We start from the raw sequence: 19399 nt of genomic DNA, 5'->3' as shown, positions 1-19399 counted from the left end.
GCTTCTCCATCTTTGTCCGCACATAATCTCGTCCAATCTTTCATCCCCGCTAAGGCGCCTCCCCTCGTCCGAAACCCAAGCACTAACAATGGCAGAACCGAGCAGCGTCCGCCGAAAGAGTGGCTGGAATTCGCTCCCCACAGAGGTAGTCATGCTCATGGTTTCACGTGTCGACAATCTCAGTACCATGCCGCTCGCCACGTGCTCGTCGGGGTCGTACCGTTTACTCAAAGCCCTTAGGCCGGAGCTTTTTAAGCCATCTCCCTGCTTGCTGATGCCGCCTGATCTTCAGAAACGGTAGTCACACAGCATAATGATCGTAGGGTGGTGAGCATCAACCCCCTTGATTGCGATCCGATCCCTGTCAGCCTCAACTACATTAACGGTATGTACTGGGTCGGCATGAACACGTCTTGGATGGTGCTCGTTGACGGTCGCGGCAGCTGGATGCTCGTGGAGGTCTACACCCGGCGATTGATCCCCCTTCCTTCGATTAACACTACATTGCTTTGGGTTGTAATCTGCCAAGTGCCCACAAGATCTGCGAATTATAAAGACTTCAGGCTAATTGCGTTCTTCAACCGCGGTCTCGCCTATCTGACAGGTCACTGCGGTAAGTGGATAAATCTGCACGTCCATCGCAGGACCATACATCCTCCATGGTTCTCTGATGTCATTGAACACAAGGGCTTCATTCACGCTATCGACTCCTTCTATGGATGGACGTATTGCTGGCCTACTCCAGTCATCGCTACAAACGGCTGTTACAGCAGTATGTTACTTTCCTATGATATCATGATGGCATGCTTATATTACTGTCAACATTTGCTGAAAAAATATTCATGCTCATAACATGTTGTTCTTAAGATTGACTAAACCCAGAGCCCTTTTTTATTTGACTCCAACTTGATATGATGTTGTAGGCCGCCTGGTGTCCCTACCCTTTCTAATCCCAGAACCTTTCAAAGAAAAGCGGCATGGCAGTTGCAGGAGGTTTCTGGCTCGATCAGACGACGGTAAAAGATTGATGATCATTCGCACGTACCGGACGTGTTGTTTCGTGGAATACAATCACAGACACTGCAAGGTCCTTGAGCAGGATCCCAGCTTCTGTGGGCCTTTAGGAATTTTTGACTGGAGGCTGGTAAGTAGCCTTGGTACACGCTCTCTGTTTGTCGGACTGAATTATCGGATTAACCAAGGATCATGATGGTAGCGCGGTTTCATTCATCAGGCAAAACTATGTGTACACAGCGTACCATGCGTCTCTGCATGCACCATACCCTGATATGTGCCGCCATGCTCTGCAACCCAAAGTAGGAGAGAGGGTCGCAAGTATCAGACTTTGACCTGCTGGCTGGAGTTTCCCCCGTCAGGCACCCATCTGGTTCAAGCCGTCAGCCAATCTCCACAGCTTAATAAATAGTAACGTCTAACTGACCCAGTTTGTTAGATGCGTACACTTGGTGTAGTAGGATCTTTATTTACTTTGATGCATACACTTGTTCTTTTTTGGTAGCCCTTTTGTAATGATGGCTGATGTTTGGTTTGGAAGAGAGAGCTGCGTCTTCACTCTTCTGGCCTGCTTACTGCTTCTGTTGCACCCCGAGCCCTGGTTGCTGCTGCTACTCTTTTCAATGTACAATCAGTAGTATATTTCGTCTATTGGTTGAATAAATGTGTTGTTAGAACGACAAACTCAATGTTTTGGAAGTCGTTGCACGGTTCGATCCTTTAGTGCCCCGTACCATACGTAGCGCATACTATTTATCGTACGGAACACATTTTCCACTTGTTGATAAGATGCAGCCCACTAATGAAGGCCCAATAGAGAAGCCCATAATTAACTGGAAGGGAGGCTCTCACATGAATCCGGCCCAGGTACATGCTCATGGTCCCCTAAACATAAATAAGTAAATAAATAAATAAAGCTAAATGCTCATGCACCAGTTCTTTGGGAAAATAGGTAGCCCAGTATTTCTTTTTGAAGAATACCTGATAACCCACAAGTGTAGGGGATCGCAATAGCTTTCAAGGGTAGAGTATTCAACCCAAATTTATTGATTCGACACAAGGGGAGCCAAAGAATATTCTCAAGTATTAGCAGCTGAGTTGTTAATTCAACCACACCTGGAAACTTAGTATCTGCAGCAAAGTGTTTAGTAGCAAACCCTAACAAAACTAACTTGATTACATGATAAATCTCATCCAACCCATCACCGTCCAGCAAGCCTATGATGGAATTACTCACGCACAGCGGTAAGCATCATGAAATTGGTGATGGAGGATGGTTGATGATGACGAAGGTGACGAATCCCCCTCTCCGGAGCCCCGAACGGACTCCAGATCAGCCCTGGCGAGTGGTTTTAGGGCTTGGCGGCGGCTCCGTATCGTAAAACGCGATGATTTCTTCTCTCTGATTTTTTTCTCTCCGAAAGAAAATATATAGAGTTGGAGTTGGCGTCGGAGGGCCTCTAGGGGGCCCACGAGGTAGGGGGCGTGCCCTAGGGGGGGGGGGCGCGCCCCCCACCCTCGTGAGAAGGGTGTGGGCCCCCTGGTCTTCATCTTTGGCGAGGATTTTTTTCTAAGGTGTTCCGTGGAGTTTCAGGTCATTCCGAGAATATTTGTTTTCTGCACATAAAACAACACCATGGCAATTCTAATGAAAACAGCGTCAGTCCGGGTTAGTTCCATTCAAATCATACAAGTTAGAGTCCAAAACAAGGGCAAAAGTGTTTGGAAAAGTAGATATGATGGAGACGTATCAATACCCAAGCTAGGCCTATTTGTTTTCTCCGAATTACTGGGCTGCAAATCTTTCAAGATGAGGAGGGATGCATTCCGACCTGGCTTAAGAGTATGGTCAATGTCTGTTAAAAGTAATATCAAAAGGGGTTGAAAACTCCAAAAAAAATATAGCAAATGAGATATAAGTTTCTTTTTTTGTTTTTGTTCTTCACTGATATCTTATACGTATTTCATTGGATTTAACATGACATAGTACTAATTTATTTTTAAATTTGTTTTAGTATGGCTATTAATTTTTGGATTAAGAATATTTCGTTTCGCAGCAAAAATTTGCGAATTATCAAAATTTCCCACATATTTAGTTAATTTTTTGACCCTGGTACTGACCAGAAAATGGCCAGCAATCCTAAAAATGGAAAACGGGCTGCAATAAATTCCATATGAATTAGAAAATGAATAAAAATTATAAAAATAATAGCAAATGGGTTGTACACGCCACATATTTCGAGGCTGACTTGTTTACGCAAGGCTTTGTCAGTGAACACACGATTCTAGCAGCAGTTAGTGTTGGATGTCCATCCAACGGCCGACGTGCTTCTTCAATCTCTGATCTTCCTGCTCCAGCCGCCTAAACTAGCGCTGGTGGGACTGCCTGCTCCCTCCTCTTATGGCCCGCTGTGATGCCGTGCAGGCTTCCCCTGCCCACCCTACTCCCTCCGCTGGCCTGGCCGCACACAATCAACTGCCTCCTTATTACACGAAAAAAAATTGATTCCTCCCACTGACATCTGGGGCGCACCGGTTGGGAGGCTGACCTGTGGGCCTACTAAGTTGACACGTACGCAGGGCTTGTCAACTTAGTCAACAAACGATTCTAGCAGCAGTAACCGTTGGATTTGAATCGAACGGTCATGCTGCTTCTTCAATCGATGCTCTTCTTGCACCAGCCGTCCAAACCAGCGCCGGGGAGACCACCTCCTCGTGCCTCCAATGGCCGGCTGTGCTGCCGATGAGGCCTCATCGCCCCCTACTACTCCCACCGCTAGCCAGGCCCTGTGGCGACGGCAGCCCCGCACTGCAGCTGAACCAGTGAACCCTCGTACTCCTCTCCGCATGGGCATCCACTGCCGCGTCTTCCCTGGCTCCGCGCCGTCCCCTTCCTAGGCCTCGCCGTCGTCCACCACCTTGGTGCTCACGGCGCGGCGTGGTCAACGTGGTCAACGACATTCCATCGGAAGAGTACTGTACGTGGAGAGGCTGACAGTTGGGTCCACGGCCACAGCCCAGTTTTTTTGTGATTTGCCAAATAAGTCGCTTTGTCAGGCCTGTTGGGCTGCAAATCTTTCAAGACGAGGAGAGCTTTCATTCGGCTGGCCAAGAAAATGGCCCATCAGTAGTGAGAAATGGGTTGTACATTTTTAAAACACATCAAACCGGCAATTAGTTTCAAATATCTTTTTTTCATTTCGAGATTTGAAATTACATTAATTTTTATGTGTGGAGAATTTGTTGGATTTTATATTCATATACATTTATTTTTAAAATCAGTTTGAATGTGAGTCGAAATTTTGGGATTAAAAACAGTTCGGACTGCACCGAAATATGCAAAAATTTGTATAATTTTTTAACCGTGGCCACAATATGGGCTGTAATGCTAACAAAAAGAATATGGGCTCTAAATAAACCTTAATAATTAGCAAATGGGCTGTAAATTATTAGAAATAATGGCAGATGGGTTGTACGCTGTTTTCCACATATTTGAGACTTTCGTAAAAAAAGGTTGACGCACAAGCAGTGACTGTTGGATGGCCATCCAACGGCCGTCGTGCTTCTTCAATCTCTACTCTTCCTGCTCCAGCCGCTCAAACAGGCGCCAGCGGGACTGCCTGCTCCCTCCTCCCCGCGGCCGGCTCTGCTGCCGCGCAGGCCTCACCGCCCCACCGTACTCCCATCGCTGGCCTAGCCATCCCTCTACTCACCCACACCTGCTGTTATTCTCCGGCGACGGCAGACGAACCAGTAAACCCTCGTACAGTCGTACTCCCCTCCGCGTGGGAAACAACTGCCGAGTCTTCGCTGCCTCCGTGTCGTTCCCTTCCTAGGCCTCGCCGTCGTCCACCGCCCTGGTGCTCTTGGCGCGGCCTGGTCAACGTGGTTAACCACCGACATGCATCTGAAATGGACTTTACGTGGAGAGGCCGACAGCTGGGTCCACGGCCGCACGCAAGGAAATGCCTCCTTATTACGCGCAAAATAATGATTCCTCCACCTGACATCAGGGACCCACCGAAAGGGCCTCTGTATTTCGCGAAAAAAATGTTACCACCGCGGACAGCTCGGACCCACCAGCTATATCATCGCACGCAAGGAAGTGCCTCCTTATTACGCATAAGAAAATGAATACTCCCCCTGTTAGCTGGGACCCAGTATAGTGGCAGGCTGACTTGTGGGCCTACTAAGTTGACGGCGACGGAGGGCTTTGTCAACTTAGTCAATATGCACAATTCTAGCTGCAGTGACTGTACGATGTCCATCCAACGGCCGTAGTGCTTCTTCAACCTCTGGTCTTCTTACTCCAGCCGTCCAAACCAGCGTCGGTCGTGCCTCGTGCTCCTGCCTCCCGTGCCTGGCTGCGATGTGGCGGAGGCCTCACCGGCCCCTACTACTCCCACCGCTGGCTAGGTCATCCCTCTACTCACCCACACCCCCTGTTATTCTGCGGTGACGATAGCCTCACACCGCAGCGAACCAGTGAACCCTCGTACTCCTCTACGCGTGGCCATCCACTTCCGCGTCTTCCCCGGCTCCACGTCGTCCCCTTTCTACGCCTCGCCGTCGTCCACCGCCCTGGTGCTCTCGGCGCGGCGTGGTCAACGTGGTCAAGGAACGGCTTCCATCAAACGTGGACTGTACGTGGAGAGGCTGACAGCTGGGTCCACGGCCGCAGCAAGGAAGTGCCTCCTTATTACGTGCAAAATAATTATTCCTCCACCTGACAGCGGGACCCACCGGACAGGCCACCGTATTTCGTGAAAAAACGTTTCCCCCTGACTGCTGGGACCCACCAGCTACATCTTCGCACGCAAGGAAGTGCGTCTAGGAAAAAAAAACAATTCACCCCCAGACTGCTGGGACCCACCAGCTACATCTTCGCAGGCAAGGAAGTGCCTGACAGTCGGGACCCACCTGGTCGAAGCGTACGTAGCGTTGTCATTCTGGCCGCGAACGTGTACGTACATACTGGTCGATGTAGAGGCGGGCATGTGTCGTAGTAGAGGCGCGCACGTAGCATGTACACGTACGTACAGTGGCCAGGATGCAAGAAAGAAAATGCGGCCACGTATGTGTACATACGGGCGGGGTCTCGAACGCCTACTCACGCATACGTACAGCCAGGGCTCGTGTACATGGCTGGGTCGAAACGGCGAAACAGCATCGTCGTCGTGTTCATGGGGAGGCAACGGAATGCGTCGTGTTCATGGGGAGGCAACGGAACGCGTGGGAGCCAACCGGCTGGGTCGGAACGGAATGCGTGGTCGTGTTCATCGGGAGGGCTTGGATGAAACAGGCGATGGAAACGAGGCCTGGCATACCACACAACGGAGGAAACGGACCTGCTACGTTCAGATCGTGGTCCTGTTGATCGGGAGGGGTGTGGCGTACCGCAAAACGGAGGAAACGGACGTCCTACGGTCGAAACGGGGGTCCTGTTGATCGGGAGGGGTGTGGCGTACCGCAAAACGGAGGAAACGGACTTGTGTTGAAGCGCTACGGTGGAAACGTTATCTTGTTCATCGGGAGGGGTGTGGCATACCGCAAAACGGGACTCCACGGGATACTGTTCATCTCCACCGTCGACCCCTCCATCCTCCACGAGCTACTATTCATCCACCGTCGACCTCCTCCAGCCTCCACCTGCGATTGTTCATCCACGGGCTCCTGTTCATCCAGCCTTGACCACGCGCTACTCCACCGGCTACTGTTCAACCAACCCTCTCCACGGGCTCCTGTTCAACCACCCCTCCACGGGCTACTGTTCATTCTGCCCTCCACTGTCTACTGTTCATCCTACCCTCCACGGGGTGGTCCTGTTCATCCAGCCCTCCACAGGGTCCTATTCATCCAGCCCTCCACGGGATCCTGTTCATCCAGCCCTAACCGGCTCGATCGATCGGGGTCCTGTTCATCCACCCCCACCGGGAACTGTTCATCCACCCCCCCCCCCACCGCAACGCTCACTATTCACCCAGAGGCATCATCGATTGGCTTCAGTTAGCAGTAGTAGCGAAGGAATCGCTCGATCGGGTTCAGTTAATAGCCATCGGTCGATCGCTCGGGTTCAGTAACGCATAGCCTGCAGTGCAATCGCTCGGGTTCAGTTAGAGCCCAACGTCTCGCTCGGGTTCAGTTGGAGACAACGCCTCGCACACACGCGCGTACGTGTATGAGAGAAACGCGCATCGCTCGGCCCCCGACCTCCCACCGTAACCGGGAACTCCCCGAAATTTTCCTCGCCCTCGCTTCTACCATGGTTTTTTCCGTCATGGATGGCCCAAAGAATGTCATGCAGCTGCGTCTCCGGCCCGCTGTCGGTGTCAAAACCGGCGGATCTCGGGTAGGGGGTCCCGAACTGTGCGTCTAGGCCGGATGGTAACAGGAGGCAGGGGACACGATGTTTTACCCAGGTTCGGGCCCTCTTGATGGACGTAAAACCCTATGTCCTGCTTGATTAATATTGATGATATCGGTAGTACAAGAGTTGATCTACCACGAGATCGGATAGGCTAAACCCTAGAAGCTAGCCTATGGTATGATTGTATGTTGTGGTTGTTGTCCTACGGACTAAAACCCTTCGGTTTATATAGACACCGGAGAGGGTTAGGGTTTACACAAGGTCGGTTACAAAGGAGGAGATATCCATATCCGTATTGCCTAGCTTGCCTTCCACGCCAAGTAGAGTCCCATGCGGACACGAGACGAAGTCTTCAATCTTGTACCTTCATAGTCTAACAGTCCGGCCAATGGAGATAGTCCGGCTGTCCGGAGACCCCCTAATCCAGGACTCCCTCAGTAGCCCCTGAACCAGGCTTCAATGACGATGAGTCTGACGCGCAGTATTGTCTTCGGCATTGCAAGGCGGTTTCCTTCTCCGAATACATCATAGAAGAATTTGAATACGAGGATAGTGTCCGACCCTGCAAAATAAGTTCCACATACCACCGTAGAGAGAATAATATTTTCGCAAATCTAATTTGCTAGCCTGTTTTGACAGTATGACGTTATGTCATGGCCCGGTGATTATTCGAACCATTTCCTTTAACCAGCACTGCACATAACGCGAGGCAGTTTTTCGACACGTCTTGTCAAAGCAGAGATCATGCCCCCTTATTACGGGATTCTCATCAATACGGGCGTGGGTAACCCAACCGCGCCATCGATTACGGCACTTGGGGGATAAGCGAGTTTTATCAGGCAAGTGGGGACGCTTAGTTTCGTCCGCCCATATAAAGGGATAAGGATTCACCTTTCTATCCACGCCTTCTTCCTCCTTTGCTCATCCGTTTTCGCACACTCGAACTCTAGTGCCCAAGTCCGCACTTCCCACCTCAACCTTCTCCAACCATGTCCGGAGCGGGAGGCAGGTGGATGGTCTCCTCCGTCACGGATGGAGACATCATGAAACTAAGGAGAGCCTGATACGTGCCCGATGACATCGCGCACCGGCTCCCAGATGAGGGGCAGCTCATCCCCGCCCCCAGGCTCCATGAGAGGGTAGTGTTCCTCACCCATTTCCTCCGCGGACTGGGATTCCCTCTCCATCCATTCGTCCGGGGGCTCATGTTCTATTACGGCATGGATTTCCATGATCTGGCCCCGAACTTCATCCTCAACATCCCGGCGTTTATCGTCGTGTGCGAGGCCTTCCTGCACATCAAGCCCCACTTCGGCTTATGGTTGAAGACCTTCAATGTCAAGCCGAAGGTTGTGGGCGGCCGCCAGGCGGAGTGCGGAGGCGCCATGGTGGGCAAGATGCCCAACGTAACATGGCTCGATGGTTCCTTTGTGGAATCCATAAAGGGGTGGCAATTGGGGTGGTTCTACATCACTGAGCCGCGCGACCCTGCATGGGCAGCGGCCCCCAAGTTCCGATCTAGCATCCCCACGCGGCTCACCTCCTGGAAAGAGAAGGGCCTGTCCTGGGGTAGTTCGGGAGAGCTGACCGGACTCCAAACATGTATTCAAAACATGGTGAACAAGAAGCTCAAACTCGTCAATGTGGTCCAGGTCATGCTCCACCGCCAGATCCTCCCGTGCCAACAACGGGAGTTCAACTTGCGGGAGTTCGACCCAGCGCAGCACCGAACTCTGAACTGGCTCTTCGACACAACTCACGAAGATGCCTGGAGGGTGCTGTTCAAAATCGCCGAGGTCCCCCCTCCCTTTATTAAGGATCGTGGATTCAGCGTGAAGCGCCAAGCCAGTGTGGTAAGCTGCTTTACCTCTCACAGGATACTTATTTTTTATAGATTGACTCCATGCGGGATCTAAACTCCCGTACCTTTGACAGGACTGGCAGGAGACGGCCGGATAGATCGACTGTCCGGCTCCTTTGCCCGAAGGCCCAGCAGTCGCTCTTCTGGCGAAGATGCTGACACTGGCTCCTTATACGGTGCCGGAGAAGACCAATAAGGCCAAGGGAACCCGAAAGAGTTCCCGACGCCAGGCGTCGTCGGACTCACCGTCCGATGACTCTGCGGCGCACTCCTCCCCCGAAGACGAGGAAGAAGAAGAAGAAGATGCTCCCCCTCCTGCTGGGGGAGATAAGAAAAGGAAGGCCGCCCCAACTGGGGGGCCAAAGAGTCCAAGAAGGGAAGGACTCTCCTTCCGGACAGTTCCACCGCTGCCGACGAAGGCGAAGACGAGTGGATGTCCAGGGCCAAGCCCCCGGGGAGATCGTAAGTATTTGGATACCAGAGTAACTCATAACATTCCATTGTCGCACTACTTTCCCTAACGGCGAACATAATTATGCAGGCCGCCACGAGCCAGTATCGACGTATCATCGGACGGCTCCCTGGGCTCGTCGGACATGGATAGCGATCCAGTCCCGACCGCCACCTCCCCTCATCCTGCCGACGACGCCGAGGTGTTGTCTCAAGAGGCACCGGATCGAGGGGAGACAGTCCCGGAGGCGCCTCAAGGCGACCTTCCGGACTCCGGGAGCCAAGGGGACGGGGCCCCTGAGAGCTCCGAGTTCGGTCCTGAGCTGAACACCGCGCCAGAACCTCCAGCGGTTCCAGGCTCGGGCAGGCGGCCTCCTTCTAAGAGGGGCAAGACGCCTGTGCCGGTGACCTCTGTCTATCCAGAGGCACCGGACAATCTGCCGGAAGCGCTTCGCAGCGCTTCCATCGACGAGGAGCACCGTACTATTATGAGTGCGGTGGTCCAGAAGGTTCAGTCCGCCAAGAGCGAATTGACTGAAGCCTGTGCCATCCTTCTAATAGGCTTTGAGGTAAGTGTTTTAAAATGTAGTAGAGATATTACCGCATAGACAGTAGCCCCTAATGCTTTGTTCGGTGTTCACAAAGAAAAGTCAAGCAGAGGATCAAATAATATCGCAGGAGTCTAATATAAGTATGTCAATATGCATATGCAGGCTTCATTGCTGGCGTCCGCCGCACTGACTGCGGAGGTCGCCGTGCTGAAGCAGGACCTCGAGGGGTCCAGGAAAGAGCTTGAGCTTTCCAAGAGGCAACTCGAGGAGAACAGGGGCAAGTAATACCCTGTATATAGATATGTATATATAAAAGAAGACGCGATTGCAAAATGACAGGATCATCGTATATTTGCCAGGGGCCACGACCGAGGTGGCGACCCTGAAGCAAGCGCTAACCAAGGCCGAAGATAAAGTGACCAAGGAGCGCACCGAGCGAGAGAAGCACGAGGCTCGGGTGGGCGAGGCGCAGCAAGAGCTCCAGGCTCTCGTGGCGAAGCACAAGGTGTTGGAGCTTGACTCAAAGACGCGGGAGTCTGAGCGTGCCCCGGCCCTTGAGAGCGCAAAAAGTGCCTAGGCCGAAGCCCAAAAGGCCCTTCAGGAGATCGACGCAATGAAGAAGATAGCGGCGGGTAAGGCTTTCTATATGCAAAGCAAGCATGTAAAAGTAAATTACTGATTACTTACCCGAATCCGGAGCTCTCCAGGAGCATTCGCAGATTTGCCCCGTAGCCTGTCCGATGCCGCACAATTTTACCAGGCCGAGGATGGAAGCTCAACGGAGAAGTTGTTCTGGTCTCAGTATGCTGAGGCCGAATACCCGGTGCCAATGAGCGACCAGCTGAAGCAGATGGTCGAGCTACATAAGGCGTCCGATCGTGCCATGAAGAGCTTTATAGTCTGGCTGTGGCCTGGCGACGCCCTTCCGAACAGCTTCTTCGGCCTGGTGAGGCGGCTTGTGGATGTCTGCCCGCGGCTGGAGGTCGTCAAGCGATCTGTCTGCATTGAAGGTGCACGCCGGGCTTTTGCCCGTGTGAAATTGCAGTGGGTCAAGCTAGACGCCATGAAGCTGAACAAGGAGGGGCCGCCGGAGGGCAAGGAACACCGCCACCCCGAGATGTACTACGAAGGTGTTCTGCCGGGTGCCCGTCTCATAGCGGACGAGTGTTCAAAAGATGTAATATTTGAGTGAGACTTGCTCGTTTTATCCTGTATTTATGAAAACTTGTTTCATATGAGCTATGCAATGCTTGTTTGAATTTAAAATATTACCTTCTGTTTGGCTGTTTATCCAATCTGAGATATGGCTAGTCCTCGGCTTCTGCTCCCATGCCACGAGTGCTGGGGTGTTCGGGATAAACCTGAGCACTCTTGTTCCCATGTTTGAGTCCTTCGAGGGAGGTGCTCAGCACAGCGAACAAGGCAACCGGACTAATAATGCTTATCACTCTCACTTAGCCATAGAATTCTATAATTTTAAATTTCGGCGAAGCCCATGGTATTCGGAAGGCCGAATTTGGGGCGCGATACACTCCTTTAAGCCGGACAGGGCCGGCCCCTCGCTCTAAGCGGCATAAGTCTTTAGGGACTCGAAAACCTCGCCGAACAGCGACCAGTCTCTCGCCTTATCATGACAGTCAGTTTTATCTTTCTCTACTGAGGTGCTAAACCCAGCAGAACTGGGGCACAATTGGAGTAGTTCTCCTAGCGCTACCTTAGCCGATAGAGCGGAACGTATGGTACCAAAACATAGGAGCCGGGCAAACCCAACACTTGACCAAAGACATGATTCGGAGCTGATGCATATAATGCTATAAGTTCGGGGTGCCGCACTTGTGAAAAGTGTACGGACTTTTCACACCATATTGTGGGGTACGTAAGCCCCTGGTGTATTAGCCGTACCAAAGTGTACGGTTGCAAGGCGTCATTAATGAACACATAGATATATATATATATATGTATATATATAACAAGAATGCAAAAATAGTCGTAATGTCATGCATTTTTTATTCAAAAAATTGCGTTAAAGCAGAGTGATATAGATAGTGCGATAAGAAAAGAGTAGGACTATGTCCCTTCCAAGGGCAAGCTGAGGAATGATATTAAATCGAATATTTCACTCGTTACTGTAATCCACCTGGGAATTCCGTGGTATGACGTAGCTGTCTGCCTCCTTGGTTGTTGCATCATGTGTTCGGCAATAGTGCTACCGGACAGTGTTTCCAGATATTAAGGTCCTGAAAAAAAACCAAACAGGAAGCCCCTAATGCGGTTTAAGCCGCGTCTTGGGGCGTGCCGCAGTTGTGCCCCCCTCCCCACTTGTGCCCATGGTATTTTTAATCCGTAATTATGTACGTGTGGCACGAGTTTCGCCGTTGGGCTGGGATTGGGGTGGCCGCCGTATTACTACGCGAGCTTAGATTGCGCCAGGCGGTCTATTTGCCGATTGCTCCAAGCGCTTGAAGGTGTCCGGGCTTTGAAGTGCCGAACTGGTTGATTGCCTTGAGAGGCTGCTTTGCGCTTCTGCTGTGAGGGCCGCGGTGCGCTCCTCTGTTCGGAGAGAGCGCTCTCTGTTTCCACTGACTGTAATAACTCCGCGAGGTCCTGGCATCTTGAGCTTGAGGTATGCATAATGCGGTACTGCATTGAATCTAGCAAATGCGGTTCGCCCGAGCAGCGCGTGATAACCACTGCGGAACGGGACTATATCGAAGATTAACTCTTCGCTTCAGAAGTTATCCGGGGATCCAAAGACCACTTACAATGTAATTGAGCCTGTGCAATGGGCCTCCACACCTGGAATGACGCCTTTAAAGGTCGTTTTTGTGGGTTTGAACCTTGAGGGGTCTATACCCATTTTGCGCACTGTGTCCTGATAAAGCAGGTTCATGCTGCTGCCGCCATTCATAAGGACTCGAGTGAGGTGAAATTCGTCAATGATTGGGTCTAGGACCAGTGCGGTGAATCCGCCATGACGGATACTAGTGGGGTGGTCCCTGCGATCGAACGTGATCGGACAGGAGGACCAAGGGTTGAACTTTGGGGCGACTGGCTCCAACGCATATACGTCCCTGAGCGCACGCTTCCGCTCCCTCTTGGGGATGTGGGTTGCATATATCATGTTCACCGTCCGCACTTGCGGGGGAAACCTCTTCTGTCCTCTGGGGTCCTCCTCGTCATCGCTATGCGGCCCCTGGTCCTTGTTTTTGGCAATTAACTTGCCGGACTGCTTGAACACCCAACAATCCCTGTTGATGTGACTGGCTGGCTTGTCTGGGGTGCCGTGTATTTGACACGAACGATCGAGTATACGGTCCAAGCTGGATGGCCCCGGCGTACTTTGTTTGAATGGCTTTTTCCGCTGACCGGGTTTAGAGCCTTTGAATATGGCATTTATTGTCGTATCCTCGGTATTTTTGCTGTTAATGTGGCTCTTATGTTTGTTGCGACGTGACCTGCTATTGACGTCCTTGGTATCTGAGGTACCATGGTTCTTTGATATGTTATTACTGCAAGCCAGCCAGCTTTCTTCTCCCGCACAAAAGCGGGTCATGAGCGTCGTGAGAGCTTCCATAGATTTCGGCTTTTCCTGACCAAGGTGCCGGGCTAGCCACTCGTCTCGGATATTGTCTTTGAAAGCCGCTAAGGCCTCTGCATCCGGACAGTCGACGATTTGATTTTTCTTTGTAAGGAACCGAGTCCAGAATTGCCTGGCCGACTCTTCTGGCTGCTGAATTATGTGGCTCAAGTCATCGGCGTCTGGTGGTCGCACATAAGTGCCCTGAAAGTTGTCGAGGAATGCGGCTTCCAGATCTTCCCAACAGCTAATGGAGTTCGCTGGCAAGCTGTTAAGCCAATGCCGCGCGGGTCCTTTGAGCTTTAGTGGGAGGTATTTAATGGCTTGTAAGTCATCACCGCGGGCCATGTGGATGTGGAGGAGGAAATCGTTGATCCATACTGCGGGATCTGTTGTGCCGTCGTATGATTCAATATTTACAGGTTTGAAACCTTCTGGGAATTGATGATCCATTACTTCGTTTGTGAAGCATAAGGGGTGTGCGGCGCCTCTGTATTGGGCTATATCGCGACGCAGCTCGAATGGGTCTTGCCCGCTGTGTTCGGCCCGGCTGGATTTGATTTTACTGTATCCGGCGTGACGTTTATCGTCTCACAGAGTGGTGCGCCCTCGTGATCCGTAGATCGATCTTGCATGCTTTGCTTTGTCCTCCAATATGTCTCGCAGGTCTGGAGTATCTCCCCATGCCTTTTTATTTGAATGGCGTCGGGGTGGAGGCTGAGTTTTTGGCTGGAATGCCTCTCTATCGCGGCCACGAGGTGGCCGATCAGCCATATCATACGCTTCTTCCTCCAGTCGGGGTAGTAACCTGCACTTTGGGTAATTCTTGGAGGGGCGCTTGAGTTTATATTCCTCGGTCGCGAGGACTTCATTCCATCTGTCAGCTAGCAGATCTTGATCAGCTTGAAGCTGCTGCTGCTTTTTCTTCAGGCTATTTGCCGTGGTCATAAGCCGTCGCTTGAAGCGCTCTTGTTCGACGGGATCCTCTGGTACGATGAATTCATCGTCGCTGAGGCTTGCCTCATCTTTGGAGGGGGGCATGTAATCGTCATCCTCCTCCTCTCCATCTGCCGCTCTCTCAGGAGAGCTGGCTCCTCCATCCTCCTGCTCTGAATCTTGCTGGAGGGGATTGTCGTTGTCTTCGGCACTATCCGGAGTGTTATTATCTCCTGTGTCGGTATCACCACTTTTGCTTTGGGGGGACTTAGAGCGGCGCCGCTGACGTCGGCGCTTGGGTTGCTTCTTGGAGGGGTCATCCTCCGTTATCTCGTCGCCACAGCCTTCTTTGGGTGTATCCACCATGTATATGTCATATGACGAGGTGGCTTTCCAGGGCCCTATAGGTGCGTGTTCATTTTCGTCTCCTACATCGTTGTCCATACCGTCGATGTCTTCGGAGTCAAAGTCGAGCATGTCGGTTAAATCATCGACAGTGGCTACGAAGTGGGTGGTGGGTGCGCGTCGAATTTCTTCGTCGTCCGCATCCCAATCATGTTGGCCATAGTCCGACCAGGGCTCTCCTGACAAAGAGAGAGACCTTAGTGAATTCAGAATGTCGTCGAAGGGCGAGTGCTGAAAGATATCCGCGGCGGTGAATTCCATGATCGACGCCCAATCGGATTCGATTGGCAGGGGCGCGGACGGTTCGGAGTCCGGAAAGGAGTCCGGCACCTTGGAGTCACGGGCTTCCCAGAGGATTAGGCTGGTGTTCGGCTCGATCGCCGTTGAGACTGCAGCCCCTGAGGCGGTGTCTAGCCACCCGTCCTCGATTGGCGCAGTTGGCTCCGAGCTAAGGGTCGGAGCTGATGCGGGTGCGGCCTCAGGGGTACTGTTCAGTGGCAAAGCTAGGTCATACCCATCGTCTTAGTGCGGCACGCCCAGCTGTGGCTCGAATCCATCGAAGATCAAGTCTCCGTGGATGTCGGCTGTGTAGTTCAAATTTCCAAATCTGACCTGATGGCCAGGGGTGTAGCTTTCAATCTGCTCCAGATGGCCAAGCGAATTAGCCCGCAGTGCAAAGCCGCCAAACACGAAGATCTGTCCGGGGAGAAAGGTCTCGCCCTGGACCGCATCTTCATTGATGATCGGAGGAGCCATCGGGCCTAAAGGTGACGACACAAAGGAACTCTCAATGAAAGCACCAATGTCGGTGTCAAAACCGGCGGATCTCGGGTAGGGGGTCCCGAACTGTGCGTCTAGGCCGGATGGTAACAGGAGGCAGGGGACACGATGTTTTACCCAGGTTCGTGCCCTCTTGATGGAGGTAAAACCCTATGTCCTGCTTGATTAATATTGATGATATGGGTAGTACAAGAGTAGATCTACCACGAGATCGGAGAGGGTAAACCCTAGAAGCTAGCCTATGGTATGATTGTATGTTGTGGTTGTTGTCCTACGGACTAAAACCCTTCGGTTTATATAAACACCGGAGAGGGTTAGGGTTACACAAGGTCGGTTACAAAGCAGGAGATATCCATATCCGTATTGCCTAGCTTGCCTTCCACGCCAAGTAGAGTCCCATCCGGACACGAGATGAAGTCTTCAATCTTGTATCTTCATAGTCTAACAGTCCGTCCAATGGAGATAGTTCGGCTGTCCGGAGACCCCCTAATCCAGGACTCCCTCACCCGCCCAGGATGAAAAGCCCATTTTCTGTCATGATTTTTTGTCATAGAAGTAGGAGCCCACCACATCTACGATGATACCGGGTTTTGTCACAATTATCGTCATAGAAGTGTCATATGTATGACAGAAAAAAAATTCGTTCGGCCAAAAATGTCACGGATGTGTCTTTTTTTGTAATGCGGGTCTGCAGCGGCTCACACGCCGCCGGGGCCTACGTCGCTTGGCCTGCTGTTTCCTACTCCGCGGTCGCCCTGCCCGACGTCAATCGGTCCTTCTTCGCCGGAGTCCCTTGGACCGGCCTCACCTGCTCCCGACATCCCGCCGGCCCCGGTGTTTGCTCCCCCGCGGCGTCCATACACTCGCAGCCGCAGTGGCATTGTTTGTCCCAAGGAGAGAACTGATGGCACGGTCGCCTATCTTGCTGCTGGCCTGGCTCATGCTGTGGATGATTCAACCACCGAACCACGCAGTTAACAAGCCGCTATGAGTATTCCACACCGTAGGGCTGCTATGGAACAAAAATACCATGCTCTTATGAAGAATAAAACCTGGACACTTGTTCCCCCTCTGTCTCGCATCAACATCATTGATTCGAAGTGGGTGTTCAAGGTGAAGAAACATCCATATGGTTCCATTGAGCACTACAAAGCGCGCCTCGTGGTTAAGGGCTTTAAACAGCGTCAGGGCCTAGACTATGAGGATACATTCAGCCCAGTTCTCAAGCCTACCACTATTCGACTTCTTCTGTCTCTGGCAGTTTCTCGCGGATGGTCTCTCCGCCAACCTAATGTGGAGAACGCTTTTCTTCATGGATTGCTTGAAGAACAGATTTACATGTGGCAACCACCTGGATTTGTTGATCACACTCCGCCTCATCATCTCTGTCATCTGACGAAGGCCATATATGGACTGAAGTAGGCTCCCCATGCCTAGCATGCTCGCTTGGCTTCAGCTCTGCGCACTCATGGGTTCATTCCTTCGATGGCTGATACTTCACTGTTCTTGTTTCAGCAACCGAGTGTGACCATGTACCTCCTTGTGTATGTAGATGATACTGTCCTGGTGAGCTCACCTCCGACGGCTGCTGATGCTCTTGTGACTGCTGTTGGTTGTGATTTTGTAGTTAAGGATTTGGGGCATCTTCATTTCTTTCTGGGTGTTGAGGTCGCTCATCAGTCTCGTGGCAGTTTGGCTCTAACCCAGAAGAAGTACGCTCTTGATCTCTTGCACCGTGCTACTATGCTCAAGTGCAAGCCATCCCCTGCGCCCATGTCCTCCACTAACACCCTTTCTGCTACTGATGGTGCTCTTCTCTCTCCAGAGGATGCTACTGAGTACAGGAGTATTATTGGAGGCCTGCAGTATCTGACGATCACGCGTCCTGATCTCTCCTTTGCGGTTAACAGGGTGTGCTAGTATCTTCCTGCTCATACTGATGTACACTGGTCTGCTGTGAAGTGCATACTGCATTATGTGCATCTCACTGTCTCCTTTGGTCTTCGCATGTGCAACAGTTCCTCTGGAGTTCTTTCTGCATTCTCTGATGCTGATTGGGCCGGGTGTCCAGATGACAGGAGATCCACACAAGCAAGCCACTGTTTCCCGCAGTAGCATAGAAGCTGAGTACAATTCGGTTGCCAATGCAACTGCTAAACTTATACGGATTGAGTCCCTACTTCGAGAGCTAGGAGTTGCTCGGCCACATCCTTCATTCCTTTGGTGTGACAACATCGGTGCTATGTTTCTGCCGTCAAACCCGTTGTTCCATGCATGGACTAAACACATTGAGATTGACTATCATTTTGTGAGGGAACGTGTTGCACAAAAGCTACTACAAGTCAGGTTTATCTCTTCAAAAGATCAACTTGCGGACATCTTCACCAAGCCTCTACCTTCTCCCATGTTTGAGGTCTGTAGGCGCAATCTCAACCTCCTAGATACTGCAGGAGTGAGTTGAGATTGAGGGAGGGTGGTAGACATCGGATTGTAGCCCTACTGTGTAAACCATACCTTATTGGTATTGGACTTGTATGTCATCATTATATATATGTGATAGACCACCCCTTTAAGGGTTGAGCCAGTTCTCCCAAAACCTAAGTTTTACATCGTGGGAATAGTAGCCTGGCTCACTAGTAGAAAAAGGGGCTTTCGTTTGGACCTAGCCAGACCATTAGTCCCGGTTCTTCCACGAACCAGGACCAATGGATGCGTTCGTCCCGGTTCGTGAGCCTAGGGGGCCGGTCGGGTCCTCGTGGGCATTGGTCCCGGTTCGTATGGACCCATTTGTCCCGGTTCTAGGCACTAACTGGGACCAATGGGCCTCACTCCTGGCCCACAAACATTGGTCCCGGTTCTTGGCTTGAACCGGGACAGAAGGCTGGGCTTTAGTCCCGGTTCCAGCCACGAACCGGGACAAATGAGTTGCCTATATATACCCCATCGCCGGCGAGCAGAGCACTCCACAGTGCTCTGTTTTTTGCTGGCCGGCGAGGAAGGGCATTTGGGTGCTCTAGCTCACCTCTTATGCATGTGAGGTGTTCGATGAAATGCCGGAGCCACACTAGTTAAGCTTTCTCCTCTCGAAGCTCGACCTCGGAGCTCTATTTTTTCCGAGATTAGTCTAGGTTTAGCGGTCCGTCACGCCCCGTCCTCGTCTTCACCGTCGTCGATCGCCCACGCCGATCTCGTCGCCGGCACCAGTGTGGTGAGCCTCTTGTTCTTATCTTCTTTCTGAAAGAAAAAAATCTTACTTTAGATAGATACTTGTCTAATTTTCTTACTTTTGCCACACATAATTATATATAATGCACTCAGATGAACCGACAATGGATGTACGGTGACAGACACACCTCCGAGTACATTAAGGGCATGCATAAATTTCTTGAAGTTGCTGAGGCAAACAAGCAGAATGGTTTTATGTGTTGTCCATGCCCTTATTGTGGGAATACGAGGTC

At 51.6% G+C, this 19399-nt stretch overlaps 1 protein-coding gene across 1 annotated transcript in view; it reads left to right on the top strand.

Moving 5' to 3' along the window:
- LOC147962911 (uncharacterized) overlaps positions 1 to 16846 on the top strand; it is a 43091-nt gene extending 26245 nt beyond the window's left edge. The window contains exons 3-4 of the mRNA XM_087527733.1: positions 14751 to 14809; positions 16636 to 16846. Of these exons, the coding sequence (XP_087383859.1) occupies positions 14751 to 14809; positions 16636 to 16846 (270 nt within the window). The remainder of the gene's footprint in view (positions 1 to 14750; positions 14810 to 16635) is intronic.
- Positions 16847 to 19399: the final 2553 nt, after the last annotated feature.

This window comes from Triticum urartu, chromosome 6A (genome assembly GCF_056163025.1).
Source record: "Triticum urartu cultivar PI428250 chromosome 6A, HENAU_Tu73, whole genome shotgun sequence".
In the NCBI taxonomy this organism is placed as follows: domain Eukaryota; kingdom Viridiplantae; phylum Streptophyta; class Magnoliopsida; order Poales; family Poaceae; genus Triticum; species Triticum urartu.
Note: the sequence above shows the minus strand (reverse complement) of the source record. Positions and strands in the feature narration are given on the sequence as shown.